Source organism: Plectropomus leopardus, chromosome 1 (genome assembly GCF_026936395.1).
Source record: "Plectropomus leopardus strain MGB_pleo_1.0 chromosome 1, ASM2693639v1, whole genome shotgun sequence".
In the NCBI taxonomy this organism is placed as follows: Eukaryota; Metazoa; Chordata; class Actinopteri; order Perciformes; family Serranidae; genus Plectropomus; species Plectropomus leopardus.
The window spans coordinates 16227260-16249814 of NC_142176.1; the positions used below are offsets into that span (position 1 = coordinate 16227260).

The 22555-nt window shown below is 42.7% G+C and overlaps 1 protein-coding gene across 3 annotated transcripts in view; it reads left to right on the forward strand.

The window, feature by feature from the left end:
- fn1b (fibronectin 1b) overlaps positions 1-19050 on the forward strand; it is a 31279-nt gene extending 12229 nt beyond the window's left edge. For 2 of the 3 annotated variants that reach the window (XM_042493028.2, XM_042493035.2), the window contains 31 exons: positions 704-832; positions 927-1016; positions 1108-1302; positions 2449-2727; positions 2826-3089; positions 3178-3272; positions 4036-4204; positions 4365-4451; positions 5153-5344; positions 6310-6588; positions 6812-7003; positions 7098-7187; positions 9135-9401; positions 9532-9648; positions 10621-10782; positions 10875-11030; positions 11131-11247; positions 11991-12260; positions 12945-13132; positions 13217-13304; positions 13401-13580; positions 13681-13770; positions 14555-14743; positions 14955-15044; positions 15473-15921; positions 16019-16157; positions 16385-16546; positions 16643-16768; positions 16858-16964; positions 17225-17311; positions 17576-19050. In XM_042493028.2, the coding sequence (XP_042348962.2) occupies positions 704-832; positions 927-1016; positions 1108-1302; positions 2449-2727; positions 2826-3089; positions 3178-3272; positions 4036-4204; positions 4365-4451; positions 5153-5344; positions 6310-6588; positions 6812-7003; positions 7098-7187; positions 9135-9401; positions 9532-9648; positions 10621-10782; positions 10875-11030; positions 11131-11247; positions 11991-12260; positions 12945-13132; positions 13217-13304; positions 13401-13580; positions 13681-13770; positions 14555-14743; positions 14955-15044; positions 15473-15921; positions 16019-16157; positions 16385-16546; positions 16643-16768; positions 16858-16964; positions 17225-17311; positions 17576-17653 (5123 nt within the window). In that variant the 3' untranslated portion in view covers positions 17654-19050. The remainder of the gene's footprint in view (positions 1-703; positions 833-926; positions 1017-1107; positions 1303-2448; positions 2728-2825; positions 3090-3177; positions 3273-4035; positions 4205-4364; positions 4452-5152; positions 5345-6309; positions 6589-6811; positions 7004-7097; positions 7188-9134; positions 9402-9531; positions 9649-10620; positions 10783-10874; positions 11031-11130; positions 11248-11990; positions 12261-12944; positions 13133-13216; positions 13305-13400; positions 13581-13680; positions 13771-14554; positions 14744-14954; positions 15045-15472; positions 15922-16018; positions 16158-16384; positions 16547-16642; positions 16769-16857; positions 16965-17224; positions 17312-17575) is intronic. The other variant, XM_042493044.2, reaches the window with a different exon arrangement.
- Positions 19051-22555: the final 3505 nt, after the last annotated feature.

Consider the following 22555-nt stretch of genomic DNA (forward strand, 5'->3'; position numbering starts at 1 on the left):
ATGTACCATATGGAAATGTATCGTTCCTGACCTTACTAAACCTTATCTTAACTTACTCTCCCTTACCTTACCTTACTATGCTGTATCCTATCGTATCAAATTTAACCCACCTTACCTTACTTTATACCATAATATACCTTACCATATCTTATCATATCATTTGTTATCTTACCTTACCTTGCCTTAACCTACCTTACCATACAGTATCATGTTGGATCAAATTGTATCAAATCATATTCTACCTTACCTTACTTTACACCACCTTACCATAATGTATTACAAATTAGTATCGTATCATATTGTATCGTTCCTTCCCTTACCTTACCACAACATATCATATCGTATTGTTCCTCACCGTATTATATTGTATCATTTCGTATCATATTGTATCATATCGTATCGTTTCTGTCATTTTATATCAATGTATAGACAAAAATAATCATGTAATATATTTTCTGGAAAAAAAGTCAAAGAGTTCTGTCTGTTTTGGCTAAGGTAGGTACTTAGATACATAATTACACTGATGCAAAAATCATATAAAAATCCAACAGCGCTGCCCAAAATGGTTTCTATCATCCAGAAATACTGATAACATAGGTATCATGGTATAAATGCACAGCAAAATCATACTAAAAGACATTACAAATAATTACAATGGATATACTGTTATGTGTCATCATAAACATTTTGTTTGCTTCTCCAGATGTTCCTCGCACAGCCACCTCTGTCACTATTGGGGACCTCCTGCCAGGACGCAGATACAACGTCAACGTCTACGAGCTCCCAGATCAGGGACAACCAAACCTCATTCTGACTACCTCTCAGACTACAGGTGGGAGAATCCCTCCTCTTCTCTTTGTCATGAATCAAGTCAGTTTTTACACAAAATACAACATGAATGATTTTCATTCTTTTCCTTTCCCCAGCTCCGGACACCCCTGCTCAACATGCAGTTGATGATGTTGGAGAGAGCTCCATCCGAATCAGCTGGTCCAGGCCCCAGGCTCCTATTACTGGTATAGATCATGTCTGCATGTGTGGTTATGTGTGATTTAGTTCTATGTAGAGATCCATGACATTTTGGCTGTGTGTAACTGTGCCTGCCAGGTTACCGTGTGGTGTACACGCCTTCAGTGGAAGGCAGCAGCACTGAGCTGAACCTGCCGGACTCAGAGACCTCAGTGACCCTTGTTGACCTTCACCCCGGTCTCCTTTACAACATCAGCATCTACGCTGTGAAGGAGGAGCAGGAGAGTGAGCCTGTTTTTGTACAAGTCAACACCGCTGGATCTCCTCTACCAGGTACACACATTTAAACAGTAAATACACAAGCTGAAATGAATGAAAACTGCTTCATAACTTACTCCAATGTCAGGTTTTTATTTGAATAAAACATTAACGATATGCTATTCTATTTTTCCTTAATACTTTTTATATCATTCTTTATCTTTTGGCTATCAGTGAAATCTGAGCAGATTAAGTTTATACTTGCACTAGACTCCTTATAGGGTCATAGAGCTTTAGGAGGAGCTCTCCAGTATTTGGGAAAGATTTAGCTTGTCAAAACATTGCTTTGTCAAAATATACTCTTACAGCTATGCTATCGTAGTATCTTCTTATCTTCATCTTAGTCTGCTGTGGCCTCTGAATGACCTCTCTTTAATCATGGTGAGCTCAGAAACAGACACCTGTTCAGACATATATGAAAAGCAAGCATGCGTGTACAGCCCACACACACACACACACACACACACACTCCATAAATCCTCTGTACATCTTACATTGGATTTCTGACTCTCCTTGTGCCTGGCACAGCAAAATGTACCATTTTATGAAGCTCCAAAATCAAAACCAGATGCTATAGAGAACAGCTCCGAGTTTAGTCTGGTTTAGCATTTCTCATGTTTTCTGCTTTATATGAGCCTTTCATTGTTGTGATCTGTGACCTGTTAAAGCCTTTTATAGCACCGATGTTTCATGTTGAGGATATTTACAAAATTGCAGCAACAGGCTACAGGCTTTTAGACTGTTGTAATAAGCTTTTTATGTTGGGGTTTTTTGTATAAAATTATGTTTACGTTCAGTATTTGCCCACCAAAAATAAGGACTAACTCATAAAACATTGCGCCCTAGCATTACTAGTGGTCATTGATATATACAAAGAACTGGATACAGTGTTGGAGGCTTAGTGAAGTTGCTCAGTGGCGCATGAAGTTACATTGGTTGGCCACTGTTTCAACTTGGCTTTAAAGCCCAGCTCTGTTTCAGTATGCAAATTTGCGTTTCTGAGGAAAGCGAAGGGGTGACCCTCCTTACTCTGCTTTACCCTGCCTCTTATTTGCTTACCCTGACATTCTTAAGTAAGTAAGGCACGTCATGCTTTGCACTTAGGAAATGCGAATTTGCCTCTAACCCCTTGTCAATCATTCTATCATTTCCTGTCCACAGAGGAGGTCCCGGCACCCACAGACCTGCAGTTCTATGAGGTTACAGACACGAAGATCACCATCACCTGGACTGGTCCACCCAGCGAGGTGACTGGTTACAAGGTGCACTTCACTCCTGTTGCTCCTGATGGCACTGAGACAAGGCTGCTGCAGTGGCCCATCTCGCCCAATGCATATGCTGATATCACCCACTTGCAGCCGGGTACACCATACCGCTTCTACATCTATGCCATCAATGGCGGAGTGGAAAGCAAGCCGCTGGTTGGAGAAAAGTCTACGAGTAAGTGTAACCATGGACAAGGGAGCCAGAGTTGGACGCAAAGGGATGACAATATAAAAGATTTTCTGCCTTACATTTGTTTTTTCTAACCCCTCCAGAACCTGATTCACCCACTGATGTGCGTTTTACTGACGTCGGCCCTGACAGTGCAGTGGTCATCTGGGAGGCTCCCCGTGCCATCATCAGTGGCTATCGTCTCTTCCTGAGCATTGAGGGCTCTAACCCAATTGAGAAGAGGATCCCTGGCAGGGTGACCCAGTACCCTTTGAGGAATTTACGTCCAGACACCCAGTACACTGCCACCCTGCACTCTGAGCTGAACAACGAGCTCAGCGAGGGCGTCACCAAATATTTTACCACCAGTCAGTATTATGAGAAACATCTGCAGAGAGTAAAATACATTGTTGCAATACATTTGAATTTATTTACCCAATTCTGTCTACCTCCCAGCTCCCAAGATGGGAAATGCTCCTGTTTTCAGCACTGAAGTCACTGACACCTCTATCATCATTACCTGGATACCTGTCCCCAGGTTCAGCTACAAGGTAGACACCTGACCTCTCTCACCATATCAACAAACAAATAAAACGATCAGAGCTGCCAGCATTAATGCGTTAATCACGATGTGATTGAGGTCTGTACATAAGACATTATTTGTTTTAAACGTGTTAATAGCCAGCAATAATTTCTGTCTCAGAGAAGCTGGACCGGGCTGTGTTTTTAAGTCAAAGAGAAACTTGAAAACATTAAGAATCCAGCCTTACCAACCATGTCATGCTAGCTTCTTGGTAAGGAGGCAGAGTAACAGTCCAAATTTAGGCTAAATTTTGGTGATGGAAAAACGGCATGGCCACCTCACAGGGGTCTGTTGATCTCTGACCTCCAGATATCTCAATTAAACTTGGTTCAGTGGGTACCCATGAGTATCTCCTTTACAGACCTGCCTACTTTATGCTCCTCCCATGCAATTTTTTACTGTCATTTGATTCTTGATTAAAACAGTATGGTAAAAATTGCCAATATGGACTTCAAAACTGTTTGTTTTGTAATGCAAAATTATGGAACTGAAAACATGATAAATATATGTGATAAATTGCGATCAACTATTATAATTCAGCAATTAATCGTGGTTAAAAAAAAAAAATACAATTTGACAGCCCTAGTGATAATATGTCAGTTATTGTGTTAAAAGTTTGTTGCACTGCCCCTTGGTGGCCAAAAAATGTGGATTTTACGTCTTTGCTGCAGTATGCTTGAGGAATATTTTCTAGGTTTCTGATCTCTGCTTGTCCTCCTCCCTCTCCCCAGCTGTCTGTGCTCCCAAGCCAGGAAGGCGAGTCTCCCAGAGAACAGACCTCTGGCTCTGGACGCATTTATATTCCTGATCTGATCCCTGGAACTAAGTATACCTACAGCGTTCAGCCCATGTTCAACGGACGCAACCGTGGAAGCCCTGTCACGCGCAGTGTTGTCACTTGTACGTATCCAATTTACCGTAAAAAAAGTGACTATAAAATACCTTGTATGCCCACGCAGCACTGTTCCAACAATTTGGCATAAGTTTGTTTAAGAAGCAACTGCTGCATCAAATCAAGTTTCTCATGCATGTGTCATGATGTGCTTTCCTGTCCTTGCAGCCCTGTCTCCTCCCACTGACCTCAGAGTGGAGTCCAGCCCTGTCACAGGAGATCTCACTGTCCACTGGGTAGCTTCCAAAACACCAGGTAAATATTGACTGTGCTTCCCACGCACTGCCAGCACATTGGATCAAGTCAAGTCTAGACCTTGGCCTTCGAATGGTATCTCTTTTTTTCACAAGGACAAATGTCTCTTCCCGGTATTTCTTTCTGACTCCTCACCTGCAAAAACCTCTTCACATTATGTTCTCTCTGCTTCACATTTGTAATGTTTCCCCAACCGGCACGTGTGGGGCTAAAAAATTAAGCCAGTGCCAAAAACTGCAGTTACTCTGAAGGCCTCTTGAGGCAAGCTCCAAAAGTGAGCCACTCCCCATAGCCCCCCATGTTAAAATGCCCAACTTTACAGCAGAAATTAACACGCTTACAGCCTGAAACAAAAAACGTTTTTGATCTCTTTTGCTAATTTCAACACAACAACTGTACAGGGGGTGAATCTTTATGTAACTCACCCATTCAAATTTCATTAAGGCTTAAAGTTATGCATATTTATGGGTGGGCCAATTTGAGTGACAGGCTGTGTGAGGGGTGTCACTACAGTCTATGAGTTAGATCCACCCCTGTCTCCTCTGCAGCACCACCCTCTCATCCAAATATGGTGACTTCTAGCTTCAAAAATCCAAGATGGCACTCTTGAGCTTCAAAACAGGAGTCTACAAACCAATGGGTGACGTCAAGTTGAGTACGTCCAATATTCTTATACAGTCTATATGTTCCCCCCTCTGCAGGCATCACAGGCTACAGGGTGACAAGCACGCCCACCAACGGCCAGCGAGGAAACACCCTGGAAGAGTTTGCCCGAGCTGATCAGACCTCGGTCATGCTAGAGAGCCTGAATCCAGGGGCGGAGTACAACATCAGTGTCTTCACTACCAAGGGCCATTTGGAAAGTGTGCCTGTGTCCACGATTGTCACGCCAGGTATGAACCACCAGGAAAGCATTCATACAATAATAGGCATCAAACACATAACAGAAAAAACCTGAGTGTCTGTGAGAGAGAGGAGGAAAAAACAAGAGATGAATTTGCCACAAAAGGCTGGGTCGAAGTCAAACTGGAGCCAGTGTTTCACTTCCTGTCATTGCAATAATATTTTCATTATTCCCGCCCTTACAGTGTGTTCCTTTTCATGCTCTGGCACCTTTTCCCTACAAATGCATTGTTCTGGAAATAGGCGCAGTTTAAAAAAAAATGAAAAAAAGAAAGAAGCTTAAATAGAGAGGCAAACTCCCACCCTGTTCCGCTGGACCACCATGGGACCTTATTTCTAAAAAAAAAAAGAAGCTGTCAAAGCTATTATGACTGAGAGGTTAGCAGAAAAATGCCCACACACACACACAATCAGCTGGAACAGAGCAACATCATAAGAATTGTATTCAAAGCTTTGTTTGTCCGCCAGCTCCATCAAAAATGTGTTGGTCTTTAGTGAGATGTAAAAAAGAGGCTTAAATCTCCTTGCAGCTGCAGAGTTGGGGGCTGATTCTCTGTTTGTTTTTAACAATGAACATCCCCTTTGTAAAAACACACTGTTTAATGCAGCTTTAATTATCATAACCTACTACTAACATGATCATTGGCACATGCATGGAAGTCATGTTTATTAATTGGGTGATGGTGAATTCTTTTTTTTTTTCTTTTTTTTTTTTAGCATGCCCAGATCAGCAGTATCAATCTGCCTTAATTACAAAGTAAACTGTGAATGTGAATTGTGAGCTTTAGTAATTTGTAATTATCTCTATCTAGCATGGCTTCTGTTATGCGCTGGATTTCTGACTGCTTTATTGGGAATGAAATGAATGTTTTTGATATAACTAATGTAATTATTATGGCTACTGGGTCTTTCTGTCTCTCTTGCTTGCGCTTTGCAACTGGCCTAACCCTTCCAGAAATCCCCACACCAAGTCACATTGACTTTGTCGACATTACTGACACCACCATCGGCCTGCGCTGGATCCCTCTGAACTATTCAACCATTACTGCTTACCGGATAACAGTGGTAACATCAGGCGAGAGCTTGCCAATTTTTCAAGACATGGTGGATGCATCTGATGGGTATTACACGATTCGTGGTTTGGAGCCAGGCGTGGACTATGACATCAGTATCTTCACTGTAACAGAGGAGGGGGAAAGCGAGTCGACCACACAAACAAAGCAAACACAAGCTGGTGATTTAACTCTTTCACTCCATCCGTGGGAAGGGTTTGGGTTTTGATCTGAGAGAATAGATGAAGGCTCATGAACAACGCACATTATTAACTCAAACACTACAGTACATCACTACATTTCAGAAATTTCCTTTATTTTGAATCACATTTCAAATCAGCATTTTAATGTTCCTTTTGTTTTTTTCTTGTGTTAGCTATAACTTTTAACCCCTCACTTTTCCAGCCATTCCTGCTCCCACCAACCTGCAGTTTAACGGGGTGGGTCCTGACCACATTAGGGTGACATGGACAGTCCCCCATGTTGCCAATCCAAGCGACATCTCCCGATTTGTTATCCGTTACCACCCTGTAGCTACAGACGATGACATCAAGGAGGTTAATGTTGGCGGAGGCACCAATACCTTCGTGCTGGAGAGTAAGACGCCTTTTAGATTGTTACTGTTTAAAAGTGTCTGAAAGAAAGCTGGATTTGTATTTTTAACTGTATACTAATCGCTCCACTTCCATAGATCTGCTGCCCAACACTGAATACCATATCAGTGTTTTGTGTGTGTACGGTGAGCGAGTGAGTGAACCAGCCACAGGGACTCAGAGGACAAGTGAGTATGACCCAAAGTGGGTGCCGAGAGACTTGTTAATGTCAGTTTTTGTATTATACATTTTTAATAGTGCTTTATTACATAGAAACAAAACATTGGACCTTATGCAGCAAAATTTTCATAAATTTCTCTTATATTTTCTCTTAATTTTTAGTGAAGAGAAAAAATATGGAAAGTCAACTTGAACATTCTTGTGCTGAATGATAACTCAATCATAAATTACTTTTTAGCATAGAGAACGATCTCTAAATAGATTGGCGTTACAGGATTAAAAAAAACAAACAGTAATAGAAATACATTTGTGATGCTATAAATGCCATGTCAGAATTTAGGAGAGGGATGAACAGTTAATAAATCTGCTGTAATCTGAGTCAATGGACCAAATTAAGTAGTATTTCTGTAGCCCTAATTTAACAATCCAGTCATTACTTAAAACATATAATAAACTAAATTTGATTATATGATATTCATGCTTTAAAAAAAATATTCTTTGAATCTAAAACTTATGTTTTCTTGCAATGGAAACAATTTCTGAACTGTAAAACTGTAAAAGAACGTGATTTTTCCATATACGAGTATCCTTTGGGAGTGGTTTGGTTAAATATAAAATAGTCCAGTGGTTTATGCCAGGTTTCAGTAAGACGGATAAAATGTAAGTTATTGTCTGTGATGAGTTCGTTTAAAACGAGACTTTTATTGTGGAGGGAACGGGTGTTAAAGAGGGCGAGTTTTAGGTGAGTCTGCTTTCTGATTGGTTGTGGATGATGCGGAACTGGACGGGGATTGGGTTGGATTATATCACGTGCTGTTTGCTGTGATGACGTTTTGGGAAAGTTGCGGAAGCGGCAGGACCAAACAGGCGGGAGTCGGAATGAAGTTTCGGGACGAGAGTAGCTCCATAGAAATTGTGGTTAAATAAACGAGCAGAGCATCTGTGAGGACGGGGGTGGAGGTCTGCGTGGTTGTGGATCGGTGGTTGAAGTAAAAAGCGGAGGCATGATGGAATATGGCGGCTGTGGGATCCGGCTGGGGAGCGGGGCGGAGGGGACTAGCTTGAGCTTGGAGCTAGTGGCTGGATCACCAGGCGCGGAGTTCAAAAGGAGCAACACCGTGAAGCTCAGGAGTATCCACCGGATAAACAGCAGCATGCCAGTGAGCTGAAAAAGAGGGAAAACCAGAGCCAGCAAAGCGGAGGACGGTAGGTGGTGGAAAAGCCGGGCGACACCGAGGCTGGGGAGCGGACAGAATAACCCAGGGAGATGCCTTACACGCCCGGGCTTCAACAGGAGCCCGCAGCGGTGAATGGGTAGAGGAATATCCAGTACGGGAGTCGGTAGAGAAACTTAGCACGGAGGGCAGAGATCGGGCCACGGATGATGTTATAAACCACCGAGGTTCATTGACAGGTGAAGCGGGATGGCGCGTGTGCTCTGTATGAATGGATATTAACAAAATCAGAACAAATAGAAACAAAATAAGAGAGCATTTGTTTATATATGGCTTCCAGCATGAGGCCCAGTATTTTCTCAGTAAAGATGTTTACAAACGTATCAAAACAGAAGACAGAAGCATTTAACATAAAAATCAGCAAATCACTGCATTTCAAAAACTTATTAATTATGCAACTGGCAGAAAAGATTTGTGGGCTCTGCTTTAGAACAGAACCAAAATAAAAGCAGAAAAAAATCATTCAGGTTGTCAGTCTTAAGCTGGGTTTGCATGTATTGTGCATATTTTGTGGGTGGGTATGGGGTGGTGACATGAAATACCATTGCTCTGAAGTGGTGCCATTGTTAATTAAGGTTTGGAAGGCACTGGATTATGACACCAGTACAGAAACGGTCTGAGTCAACAACCAGCAAATTGCTAAAAATGGATAATTTGTTTTGCCTTCTTTTTTTTTAATTTCCATCATCACTGCATGTAATATAAAATGTTTTCTTGCAGCTCTGGACTCTCCCACTGGTTTGGACTTCTCTGACATTCGCACCAACTCCTTCACCGTTCACTGGCTTGCTCCGACTGCTGTCATCACCGGCTACCGCATCCGCTATCAGAAGACAAGCGGCGGGCGGGCCAAGGATGAGAGGCTGCCCCCAACTAGGAACTACTTCACGTTGACCGGACTGACACCAGAGACCGAGTATCTGATCTATGTGTACGCTGTCAGCCACAATCAGGAGAGTCAGCCTCTTACTGGCACACAGGCCACCAGTGAGTTCACTACTGGTTTCTGCCTTCACCTTTCCTTTCCTCCTCTAAGTGATGCTCATCAGCTGAATCCTGATCACAATAATTCTTTGTTTTTTTTAGTAATTTTACACCCTCTTCTTTTCTTCTCCAGTCTCTGATGCTCCCACTGACCTGGAGGTAACATCATCTACCCCCACCAGTATCACCATTCGCTGGGACGCCCCCTCTGTCACAGTGAAGAACTACAGGATCACCTATGGCAGCACAAGTCTGTATATTTTATGTCATAAAGGGATGTCCCGATCAAGTTTTTTTGCTCCCGATCTGAGTCATTTGAAAAAGTATCTGCCGGTACCGTGTCCCAATCTGACATTTGCATTTACCTGGATAATACAACTACACAATGCACACTTCAAGTACTTTAAAGATATTAAATTCAATCCATTGTATGTGCTTGACAGTTTACTGGCTCTGCAATGCAATACAAGAAAAAAAAAGTCTGCATCCAAACAGTTCCTGAAGGTTTTTTTTGTTAATTTTATTTTTTCAAAATAACAAAGTCAACAGACTATAACATATTTATATATTATTTTATTTTTTTTAATACTTATTACAATTCCACTTAGTGTAAATGAACTAAGATATTTCTTCAGAAATAGCTTTCAAACCAACTAAGTCTAGCATTGTAATACGAGTTCAGTACACAGGGTGTCCGTGGCTGAGTGGATAAAGCAGGTGCTCTGTGAATAAAGGCAGTGTCCTTGCTGCAGCAGTCTTGGGTTCAAATCCCATGCAAGGCTTTTTGCTGCGTGTTTTCCCCACTCTCTCTCTCTGCCTGTCACACTGTTGATCTGCCCTGTTTAATAAAAGGCTAAAATGCCAAAAAAATTATCTTTAAAAGTTCAGAAGACTATAAATGAGTTACATAATCACAATTTTACCTTAAAGTAGTGTTACAGTTGAATTTTAACATTCACAGTCACAACAAATAAAAAAAGAAAGTTCACTAAAAAGGGACCACAAAAATTAGCGGCATTACAATAAAAACGTAAAATCTGCTGCAAATCATGCTCTGCCTTGTGCATGCTCAAAATAACCGATCTGGATCAATTAAAAATGCGTTGATCAGGCCAGAACCCATCCTTCCGGTCTGATCGGGACATCCCTAATGTCATGTTTTCCTCTGAACCTCAGTCATATTCGGAGCATGACCCTCTGCCCTTCTTCATTGTCCTTCTAGGTGGCGAGACTCCTCAAGAGTTCACAATCCCAGGCACTCAAACCACCGCCACCATCACCGGTCTGAATCCCGGTACCGACTACACCATCACGGTCTATGCTGTTACAGGAAGAGGAGACAGCCCTTCCTCCAACACCGCGGTCTACATCACACACAGAACTGGTACAGCAATGTGAACAAAAATTATCCTGAAAAAAAAAAAAAAAGTTGAGGTCCTAAAATGAAACCGTGTTTTATGTCTGTCTCTTCTGTAGATACCGAGCCCCCCACTGACATGCGTCTGACCGATGTGAGTGACAACGCCATCACAGTGCGCTGGTCTCCTGCTCAGGGGCCAATCAAAGGCTACAGAATCACTAGTGTTCCCAAGAATGGACTGGGACCCTCCTACTCTGAGGTTGTGGCCCCTGGTAAGACAGACTGAAGAAAAAAAAACGTAAACTGTATTTTAGATTTTTTCCGACATAGTTCCCTCTTCTCATTGACTCCTTTCCTGCTCCTCTGTTACAGATCAGACTCAGATGACGTTCACAGGTCTGATGCCCACTGTGGAGTATGTTGTGAGTGTCTACGCCCTGGGAAATGATGGACAACCGTCTTCCCCTGTGGTGGAAAATGCTATCACTGGTAAGTTTGACTCAATTCAGTGAAAAACGATCAAAGGAAGACTGCAGCTGGGGATTGTTTTGCCTAAAGTGTTACTCTCTGTCAGCATTTTTCAGTGCATTAAAGTAACTGGTTGACTGGAATCACCTTTAGTTCTTTGTGATATCTTTACGTCATCTTAACAAAAAACCTGTTTTCCACAGTCAGGGTGAGGGAAATTCATTTTCCCAGCTGGATTTCTCTCGGAGGAACCAGGTTTTTAACAGAACATTTTAAACTCGACAGCATAAACATTTTAAATAGGTCCGTATGTATTTCCTCTTGGAATATTTTGTAGTATATGTGAATGACAGCAGTTAACAGGATGTTGCATAGCAATGCAAATTATGACATGATGTCGCACTAACAACAAGCACTTCCACACATTCTACACACATTCTACACACTTCTGCACAATTAAGTCAAAATACTTTTTTTTAAAGATTTTTTTTGGCATTTTAGCCTTTATTAGATGGGACAGATCAGTAGTATGACAGGGGGAGAAAGAGTGGGGATAACATGCAGCAAAGGGCCTCAAGCAGGAGTTGAACCCAAGGCTGCTGCAGCAGTGACACTGCTTTTATTTATGGAGCACCTGCTTTATCCACTCAGCCACCAACACCACAAGTCAATGTTCAGTTTTTTTTAAGATCTTTTATAGCATTAGAGGTGCTTCACTGCTCAGAGCTGAAATCGATTCCCCCTGTCTTCTTCCTCTCCTGCAGCTATGGATCATCCCAAGGACCTGACCTTCTCTGACATCGACTCCACCTCCATGCGAATCACTTGGGACAGTCCAGACGGCACGGTGACATCATACCGCGTCCTGTACTCCAGCCCAGAAGAGAGCGAGAGGGAGCTGCATCCGGCACCCAAACGTGACCAGGACACTGTGGTGCTGAGAAACCTTCGCCCTGGGACAGAGTACACTGTTAAAGTCATCGCCCTCCATGACCGCACACCCAGCAAACCCTTGGTGGGAACCCAGGCCACAGGTAAAAATACATAGAAAACATCACACACACTCAACAACACATTCATGACCCACAGGGTTCACACGGTTGTGGAAAATCTGAAAAAGTCATTTAACAGGCCGGGAAAAGTCACCGAACTAGTAAAAATCATTGAAAATTTTGGAAAAATCATTGAAATTTATTGTGTCTAATGAATTACATTACATTAATGTAACATTATGGAATTTATTTTCTGCAGCTGACGACGTAACATAGCTATAATATGCATTGACGTGTAACAGCGTTTTTTTGTTAATTTTTTGTCTTATTAAGAGGTTTAAATGACGTCTTCTCCTCTGTGATTTTGTTTTGTTTTGTAAAATTTTTGCCTTTTTAAAAAGAAGTCTTTGCCAATTTTATTTCTAAAACTTTAAAAAAAATGTAAAATTTTTGAAATGCATGTATTCTTTAAAAAATGCCAAATTGACACCATTTACCATAACCAGAAACTGTAAAAACAGAAATTACTGTTGGATATTCACATTTCCAATGGCCCTTGAACACATCATCTGGGATGCTGAAATTTTGTATGAATAGAGTTTGAAAAACGCAAGGCAAGTATGGAAAGCAAGTCATGGAAAAGTTGTGAAATTTTGGTCGATGACTGTGTGAACCTAAGCTGTTCATTACCTAACTCCAATTCTAAATGTGTTTTTGCTATCTCAGTGATCCCCGCCCCTACCAACTTGTTGATCTCAGACATCGGTCCCTCTACCTTCACTGTGTCGTGGCGAGCCCCCAATGCACGCCTGTCAGGCTACCGTGTGGTCGTCAACCCCAAGAACGTTAACGGCCCGACTAAAGAGTTGAACGTCGCTCCAGACACCACACGTGTTGTCGTACCAGGACTCATGGTAACAAGAGTTCTTATCTCAGTATTTATTTACATGGATTCACTGTCAGTAAGTAAATATCAAATGTATGTCTGCGTATCATAGGTGGCAACCACATACCAGATACACGTCTACGCGCTGAAGAACCCCGTCACCAGCAGACCTCTGGAAGGAGAGACGTCGACACTGGAAGGTAACTGGCTGCATAATAAATGAACACATTTCCAGTCACTGCATGTTAGTCTTCACTGCTCTGTTTAATGTTTGTTTTCTCTCCTCCTCAATACAGATGTAAGTCCTCCCCGGCGTGTGCGCATTTCTGATGTGAAGGATACTTCTTTCACACTGACCTGGCGCTCCAAGGTGGAAACCATCACTGGTTTCCTTATTGAAGCCACACCCCTTGGTGGATCACAACCCACCATCAGCAGGACCATCCCAGGACAGGCAGCCACCTACACTCTCACAGGTACAACACACCCTCCTGCTGAACTCACCTGTAATAAAAAGGTGGAATCAGTTTACAGATGTAAGTTTTGAAAGTGTGACTTTACTGTTTTTTTTTTAAGGTCTGCAGCCTGGCACCACGTACTCCGTTAACCTGTATACTCTGAATGGCAACACCAGGAGTGCTCCATTTACTCTCATCATTCAAACAGGTACTATGGTAATCTATATTTGCTTCACTGTGAATACATTTTAGGCTTCATAATGAGGACTCAGAGGAAAAAGTGTAAAAGATTTAGGTAGGTTAGGAGGATTTAGTAACATCAGGTGTTGAGGATTGCATATTGCAACCAGCTGAAACTTACTCCCGCTTAAGATTCCTTTTTACTGAAAGCCAAATTAAAAAAGTCAAAGTATAGTATGTCATTTAAAAAAATGCAACAAAATGTCATAGTACAGTATGACAGGAAAGTGCCATTAAGTTATAGTATAGTATGCAATAACAAATACCATAAAATGTCCTAGTATTATACCGCCATTAAAAATTGCAATACAAAGTCATTGTGCAGGAAAGATAAGACGAAGACACTGAGACAAGCTGAGTCGAGTTTGTTTAAAACAAAAATCCCATTCCGATCAAGCTCCCAGCTAACAAGTTGGCAAAAGCTAACTGCCTAACCACAATACGTTCCAAACTCAATACCCCAGAATCCCTTTCTCTCAACTCTGAACTCTGCTTCTTATAGGAGCAGCAGTCTTTGATGAATGTCTCTTTAACGTCTCTAAAATGTGGGTCACCACATTCGCACAGCAAGTAATAAAAAATGCCGCAATGTTTTAGTAGAGCACTCCCAAACTGATAGAGTACTCTTTAAATCAGATCAAAAATGAAAAATGCAGCTGTAGCATTTGACATAAATCACAACTGTAAGCCAACAGTGCACACACAGCAACAACAAGCAAACCGACGACCTAACATCATTTTTTTCTTCACAGCTGAACCAGTGGTCCAGGCTCCCACCAACCTGCAGTTCACATCTCTGACCCCCACATCCATCTCCTTCACCTGGCAGCCACCTGCCACACACATCACAGGATACTACGTCACCTACGAGGAGTCAGGAGGAGCACCACGAGAGCTCATCCCACGACCCCACCACGGCCAGAACTACGCCACCATATCTGGTATGCACTTGTCATACATGCATATTTACACTAATATAACATTTGTCAGATTATTTAATTTAGCTTCAGCGTGTTTTATCTTCATTTCCATTCTGGTTTAAAAAACAGTATTATATGTATGCGAAGCTTAACACAGGTTATATAATTCTCTTACGTGTAATCACGAGTCAACCCACTTGTTCCACCACATGATAATTATTCCTCTCCTCAGGCTTGAGACCAGCCACAGAGTACATTATCAAGATCATCGCCATCCACAACACAAAGAGGAGCACACCTCTGGAGGGCAGGATCAGGACTCGTGAGTGTTTTGTGACTTCCACTCTGTCCAGTGACAAATGTGATGGTAAAGGTGATGCATTCAAATGATGTGATAAAGTGCCTAAATTCAAACTTGTTTCGGGTAAACATCCTATAAAAGGTAATTATTTGAGTGGCAGCTTCAATCTGCTGTGCTGAAAAAAAAATGTTTGGCAGCTCAGAGATAAACTGTGCAGTCATGAGCGATAGGCTCCTAAAACAATAATACCCCGTTTTATTTTGAATGCCGCAAAAATGTCATTCAAAATATTTGTGTGTTTGTAATGCTGCATTGAGACACACTTTGCCATGAAGTAATCCCCCAGCGATCTGTCGCCTCCTGTTGGCTGAGATGCATTACTGCAGCTCTGCTTTACCCCCTCCCTCATCTAACCTGCTTGCTTCCCTAACCCCGTCTCTCCCGCCCAGAACCAGAGTCCTTGCTTCCGCTGCCTCTGCCCCACCGCCCTGGAGGTGTTGATGTGCTGGATGTGCCTGAAACTGACTTGGACAACACAGTCCAGGTAGTGGGCAACAATAACCAGGATGGGCATAGTGGTCAGAGCCAGAATGTGGAGTACACAGAATACAACAACAACGGAGACAACTACAGATATAATGGGAACAGTGGCAACCCACAGTCTCCCTATGGGCAAGTTCGTGAGCCCCTGGTCTTTGTGCCCCTTCCTGATGCAGAGGGCCGCAGGCTGCCCATCCTGAGGCTTAACGTGCCAGTCGGCTCCTTGTTTGTTAATGAGACGGGAGTGCCGCAGGAGGCCCAAACTCAGACCACCATCTCCTGGAAGCCTTACAAGCAGAGCAACGCCTACCTGGTGTCCTGCCATCCTCTCACACACTTAAACGAGAAGATGTTCCAGGTAAGTTTTCAATCCCAGCCCATCATAAAGAATGTTATCTATCAGCCATATTAGATAAAATGTCATGTACAAACATTGTCTCTCTCCCCTTGTCCAGATCAGGCTGCCAGGCACAGCCACCACTGCCACCCTGATAGGACTCTCCCCCGGAGCCAACTACAATGTGATCGTGGAGGCTCTGATGGGGGCGCTCAAACACAAGATACTGGAGCAGGTCGTCACGGCTGGGAACACAAGTAAGCATCCAACAGCAACTGCTGTGTAAAAAACCAGGCTGAAAAAGTCTAAAATTTAGTGTAAATCAACTCCTACTAATTAATGAACAACTTTTATTACCCCAGTGGCCTTTTTTTTCCAAAGGAAGTTCATTCAAAAGGGAGCAGCAGTTACTCTGACTAATCAATCTTCAAACAACTTAGTGGTGCACATTTTTATCATATTTTCTCCACACATCTTCCACCAGTTCCAGAGGGAGTGCCCTCCACAAAGGATCAGTGTTATGATGCTTTTACTGCAACTTACCATGATGTTGGTGGTGAGTGGGAGCGCATGTCTGAGACAGGATTCAAGCTGTGGTGCAAGTGCTTGGGGCTGGGAAGTGGCCACTTCAGATGTGATTCATCCAGTAAGTTTTTTGGGTTTTTTTCCCCTTGGAATATAGATGGAATTTGGTTATATTTCACATTGTTTCTCTAACTATTTTTATTGTGTCCGTCATTAGAGTGGTGCCATGACAATGGCAACAACTATCGCATTGGAGAGAAGTGGGATCGCCGTGCAGACAATGGACACTTGATGAGCTGCACTTGCTTAGGAAATGGCAAAGGAGAGTTCAAGTGTGAACCACGTAAGGCCTCTTAATATCCCAAAATATGTTCTACAAATAGTGGGAACGAGTTGCATTATGAATTTCAATGTGTATATATGCCCAAACAGATGACTCCGTGTGCTACGATGATGGAAGAACTTACCAGGTGGGAAACCAGTGGCAGAAGGAGTACATGGGCGCCATTTGCACCTGCACATGCTTTGGAGGACAGCAGGTACGACACATCAGCCTCACTTTGGGTCTTTAGTGTAAATTTACCAGTAGTATGACTTTTTTATGCTATTTTTGACGACATGTTGTAATGTAGTATGTCTTTTTTATGGTATTTTGGAGGACATGCTATCATATGACTTTTTCTGCCATTTTGGACGACATAATATACAATGATGTTTTTGTAATATTTTGAACGACATAGTAAACTAAAGTTGTTGGCTAAACTTTAAATGTGCCATGATGTACATTTGGTGTCATCAGGGTTGGCGCTGTGAGAACTGCCGCCGGCCGGGTGGTGATGTTGATGCCAGTCTGCTCCAGCCTGTTAGATATGGAAACACACTGCGCGTGAGTCCGATTTATATAAAATAATGTGGACATAATGTTGTTTTTCAGCCCATGTGTACTATAAATTGAATTTATTTGCTATACGATAATACAAAAATTACTTTCCACACGTATTATTTTTTTCTTTTCAATATCAATTAGTAAGTGTTACTTGCATATCAACTGACCTCCTTTTAGGAAACCAATGAACAGTGTTCTGGATTCTGATGAAAACACAGGATTGTTTGTGACCTTACCTCTTCATCTCTTCATCTCTTCCTTTAGAATATTCATTGCCCCATTGAGTGCCTCCGACCAGACCTGCTGGCAGATCAAATTGCTCCTCAAAATCCTCGGGAGTAAAAAGATGGGACGTCTGCTTTGCTCCGTCATCGTCCAAACGCTGCACTGTCTCACCATGTTAAGCCATGCTGTCTGCAACTGAACTAACTTTCTTATCACTTTCTGACACACGTTTAGCCAAAGATGTTACACTGCTGCCTGATCAAAGTGATCCTCCTCTAAAGCCAGTCTTTTCACTGTCGAGTGACGAGTCTTTAAATTCACTTTCTATTGGAAAATGAAGACTCCTGCCATTTTCTTTTTTCAATGATGTTCCCCTCCACATGCTTGTGTGTTTGCCTCAGTGGAAGTAATTTGGGTCTTGGAACCGGTCAGATTTATATACTTCTCAAATTGGCATTTGTTTTCCAGTTAGATTATGAAAGTATTTCCTTCATGGAACAGAAACTGTCAGAAAGTAAGCACTGTGTTAAAGAAAGCAAATGCAGTTATTAACAATTAGAGCCCGGCCGATATAGGATTTTTGAGACCGATACCAATTTCATGGTGGAAAAATCCAGCGATTACCAATATGTCAACCGATATAGTGAATTTTTAAGCTGGAATGAAAATAGATCATTTTTATGTCAACTGTGCACTCATTGTGCACCGATATGCAAGAGTACTAAGAAGGCTGCTTTCTTGAATAAACAACTTTTGTTTAACAATTTACACATTGAACATTACATACAAACAAAAAAAAAAAGAATAAATGAAAATAAAACTGTTCTCTAAATATAACACCACAGAGAGGGTACAAAAAGCCACTAAATAGCGATAAAGTCAGCACGTTAGTAGTCCTCTCCTTTCGTCACCCTGGGACCATAGATAATTTTATTCATTTGCAAAATGACGGGGCCATTGTTAATTAACTTAACAGTTATATTTTAATGTGGCTTTCTGTGAAAACTATCTGCTTCTCAACCTTCAGAGTGCCAAGAAAAGTGTAAACAATGGAGCCTATATAACTATTAACTAACTGTATAATGAAACCATTTCTAAACCACCCAAGGTTTTCTTATCGCTGCTTATCGGTAAAAATATACGTCCCTACCGATATGCTCCGATATTTCCCTGAAAGGCTAATATTGGCTGATTATATTGGCAAACTGATATATTGGTCGGGCTCTATTAACAATGTTGGAATTTTCCATGAAAATGTGTTTCTTTTCTGTAGCCCTTCTTCTATTACTGAGGGGTCGCACTGTGTGTGATTGACACAATCGGATTTCTAATGTCTTGTTACTAATTTATCCCTTTCAATCAAAGTGTGAATGTGTGAACTGGGATGTGAGAATTTGAACTGTTCTATTTTTGTACTTTGTTATCCATTCCAAAGTTGTTTCTACCTTTTGACAAAAAGAAGTCCCTTATTTTAATAAAGCTGGAGAGATCCTGAAACCGAACAGAAAAAGAAATATGTATTGCTCTTTTAGACGACATGCTTTACTATGACTTTTTACTATTTGATTTTTTTAACTATGCATTTAATCATGACTGGTCTTCAAAATATACTATAACTTGTTAGTAAAATAATACATTATAACGCCCAACAAGATCATAATATAGTGAGTTGAAAAAACGCAATACTGTAGTATGGGCAAAAATGTCGAAATATAACATGTCCAAAAAACACCTCAAAACAGCATAAAATTGCATGCTGAGATACGCCATAGCGTAGAATGTTGCAAAAACGGCCAAAAATACCATAATATGGCATGTCGAAAAATGACAAAGAAAAAAAAAGAAAATGTAATATTCAAGTATTGCATTTTCCGTCATTCTATTCTATGGCAAATCTTGGCACAAGATGTTTTCAGCTATTTTTGGGACATGTTATATTTTGCCATTTTTTTGCCATACTAAAGCCTTGGTTTTCTGTCATTTTTCAGCAAGCTATATCATGGTGTTTTTGGACGTTTTTGCAACATATTATGCTATGTCGTGTCTTGGCATGTTGGTTTGTTTGGTTTTTCATACTAAAGATCCTAGGGGAGGGACCAGACAAAGTGTAGCGCACCAGCCCCCTTGTGATGAGTTACATAAATGGTTCAACGTTTCCTGCAGATCACCCCCTACACCACCCCCCCACCACCCCACGATGGCGAGCGTCTGGTGGCTGGGCCTTTACCCATGGGGCCTGGCCGAAAGAGGTAATGTGGGACCTCCTTCCTGTGGGCTCACCACCCATAGGAGGGGCCAAAGGGGTCGGGTGCAATGCAAGTTGGGCGGAAGCCAAAGGCGGGGACTTAAGCGGTCCGATTCTAAGCTTCTTCTGGGGATTCCCTCGCTCTGCTGGGGGACTCAATGCTCAAGTTGGCAACAAAGGTGAGACCTGGAGGGGCGTGATCGGGAGGAATGCCCCCCCCCCGATCTGAACCCGAGTGGTGTTCTGTTATTGGACTTCTGTGCTTGCCATAGATTGCCCATAGCGAACACCATGTTCAGACATAAGGGTGTCCATATGCGCACTTGGCATCAGGTAACCCTAGCCGCAGTTCGATGATTGACTTTGTAGTCGTGTCGTTGGTTTTGCGGCTGCATGTCTTGGACACTCGGGTGAAGAGAGGGGCGGAACTGTCAACTGATCACCATCTGGTGGTGAGTGGTCGTGGCAGCAACACCCCAACCCGTTGATGGACACCAGCGGTGAGGGATGCCATCAAGCTGAACAGGGAGTCCTATCGGACCTTCTTGGCTTGTGGGACTCTGGAGGCAGCAGACCGATACCGGCAGGCCAAGCGGAGTGCAGCTACGGAGGTCGCCGAGGCAAAAATCCGGGCGTAGGAGGAGTTTGGTGAGGCCATGGAGAGCGACTTCCGGACGGCTTCAAAGAGGTTCTGGAACACCATCCGGTGTCTCAGGAGGGGGAAGCAATGCTCTGTCAACACTGTGTATGGTGGGGACGATGCACTGCTGACCTCGACTTGGGACGTTGTGGATCGTTGGAAGAAATACTTCGAAGACCTCCTCAATCCCACCGACACGCCTTCCAGTGAGGAAGCAGGGCCTGGGGACTCGGGAGTAGGCTCTCCCATCTCTGGGGCTGAGGTTGCTGAGGTGGTCAAAAAGCTCCTCGGTGGCAGGGCCCCAGGGGTGGATGAGATCCACCCAGAGTTCCTTAAGGCCCTGGATGTTGCCTCTGGACTGGCAGACCAGGGGCCGGAGGGTGTGTTCCAACTATAGGTCACACTCCTCAGCCTCCCTGGTAAGGTCTATTCGGGGTACTGGAGAGGAGGGTCTGCCTGATAGTCGAACCTCGGATTCAGGAGGAGCAATGCAGTTTTCGTCCTCGTCTTGGAACTGTGGACCAGCTCTGGACCCTTGGCAGGATCCTTTGGGGTGCATGGGAGTTTGCCCAAACAGTCCACATGTTCATTGTGGACTTGGCAAAGCCATTTGCCCGTGTCCCTCAGGGAGTCCTTCCAGGGCTGCCCTTTGTCACCGATTCTGTTCATAACTTTTATGGACAGAATTTCTAGGCGCAGCCAGGGCCTTGAGGGGGTCTGGTTTGGTGACCTCAGGATTGGGTCGCTGATTTTGCAGATGATGTGGTGCTGTTGGCTTCATCAGACTGTGACCTTCAGCTCTCACTGGATCAGTTTGCAGCCGAGTGTGAAGCGGCTGGAATGAGAATCAGCACCTCCAAATCCAAGGCCATGGTTCTCAGCCGGAAAAGGGTGGAGTGCCCTCTCCAGATCGGGGCAGAGAACCTGCCCCAAATGGAAGAGTTTAAGTACCTCGGGGTCAGGCAGATCGGTGTAGCGTCTGCAGTAATGGGGATTCTGCACTGATTTGTTGTGGTGAAGAGGGAGCTGAGCCGAAAGGCAAAGTTAGTATTTCTCCCTGATGCCTCTCTGGTGAGGTGTTCAGGGCACGTCCCACCGTAAGGAGACCCCGAGGAAGACCCAGGACACGCTAGAGAGACTATGTCTCTAAGCTGGCCTGGGAACGCCTTGGGATCCCCCAGAAGAAGCTGGAAGAAGTGTACAGGGAGAGGGAAGTCTGGGCTTCCCTGCTTAGGCTGCTGCCCCCATGACCTGACCCCAGATAAGCAGTAGAAAATGGATGGATGGATGGATGCCATACTATAGCCTTGCCTTTTCGGTCATTTTTTCAACATGCTATATCATGGTGTTTTTCGTGTTTATTGCAACATACTATGCTATGGTGTGGCTTGGTACGCTGTTTGAGGCTTTTTTGTGGTCTTTTCAGCTGTTTTTGGAACATGTCCTATTTTGACATTTTCGCAATACTAAAGCCTTGCTTTTTTGATGATCTTTTTAACATACTATTTTATTGGGTTTTGGACTGTTTGGGGATGTTTTGTCAACACTGTATACTAAAACAAGACTCTACATGCTAAACTAATCGGGTTTCAGCTGTTTTTCGGACATGACAAATTTTGACATTGCCATGCTATAGCCTTGCTTTTTTCGTCATTTTTTCAACATGATAATTTATGGGTTTTTGGACCGTTTTAAGGGTTTTTTTCAATACTGTAAACTATAGCATGCCTCTACATGCTATCCTAAGTCGTTTTCAGCTCTTTTTTGGACATGTCAAATTTTGACATTTTTGCCACCTTGCTTTTTTGGTCATTTCATCAACATGCTATTTTACTGGTTTTCGGGACATTTGTGGATGTCTTTTCAAAATTGTATACCATAACATGCTTCTACATTCTATACTGAGGGGTTTTCAGACGTTTTTAGGATGCCTCGCCTTGCTGTTTTGGTCATTTTTTAAATGTGCAATTTTATGGGTTTTGGGGTCGTTTTTATGTGTTTTTTCAACACTGTATACTATAACAGGCCTCTACACTCTACATTTTTTTGTCATACGATATTAAACTGTTTTAGACTGTTTTTGCATCATTCTATGCTATGGTGTGTCTCGACACGCTCTTTAATGTAGTTTTTA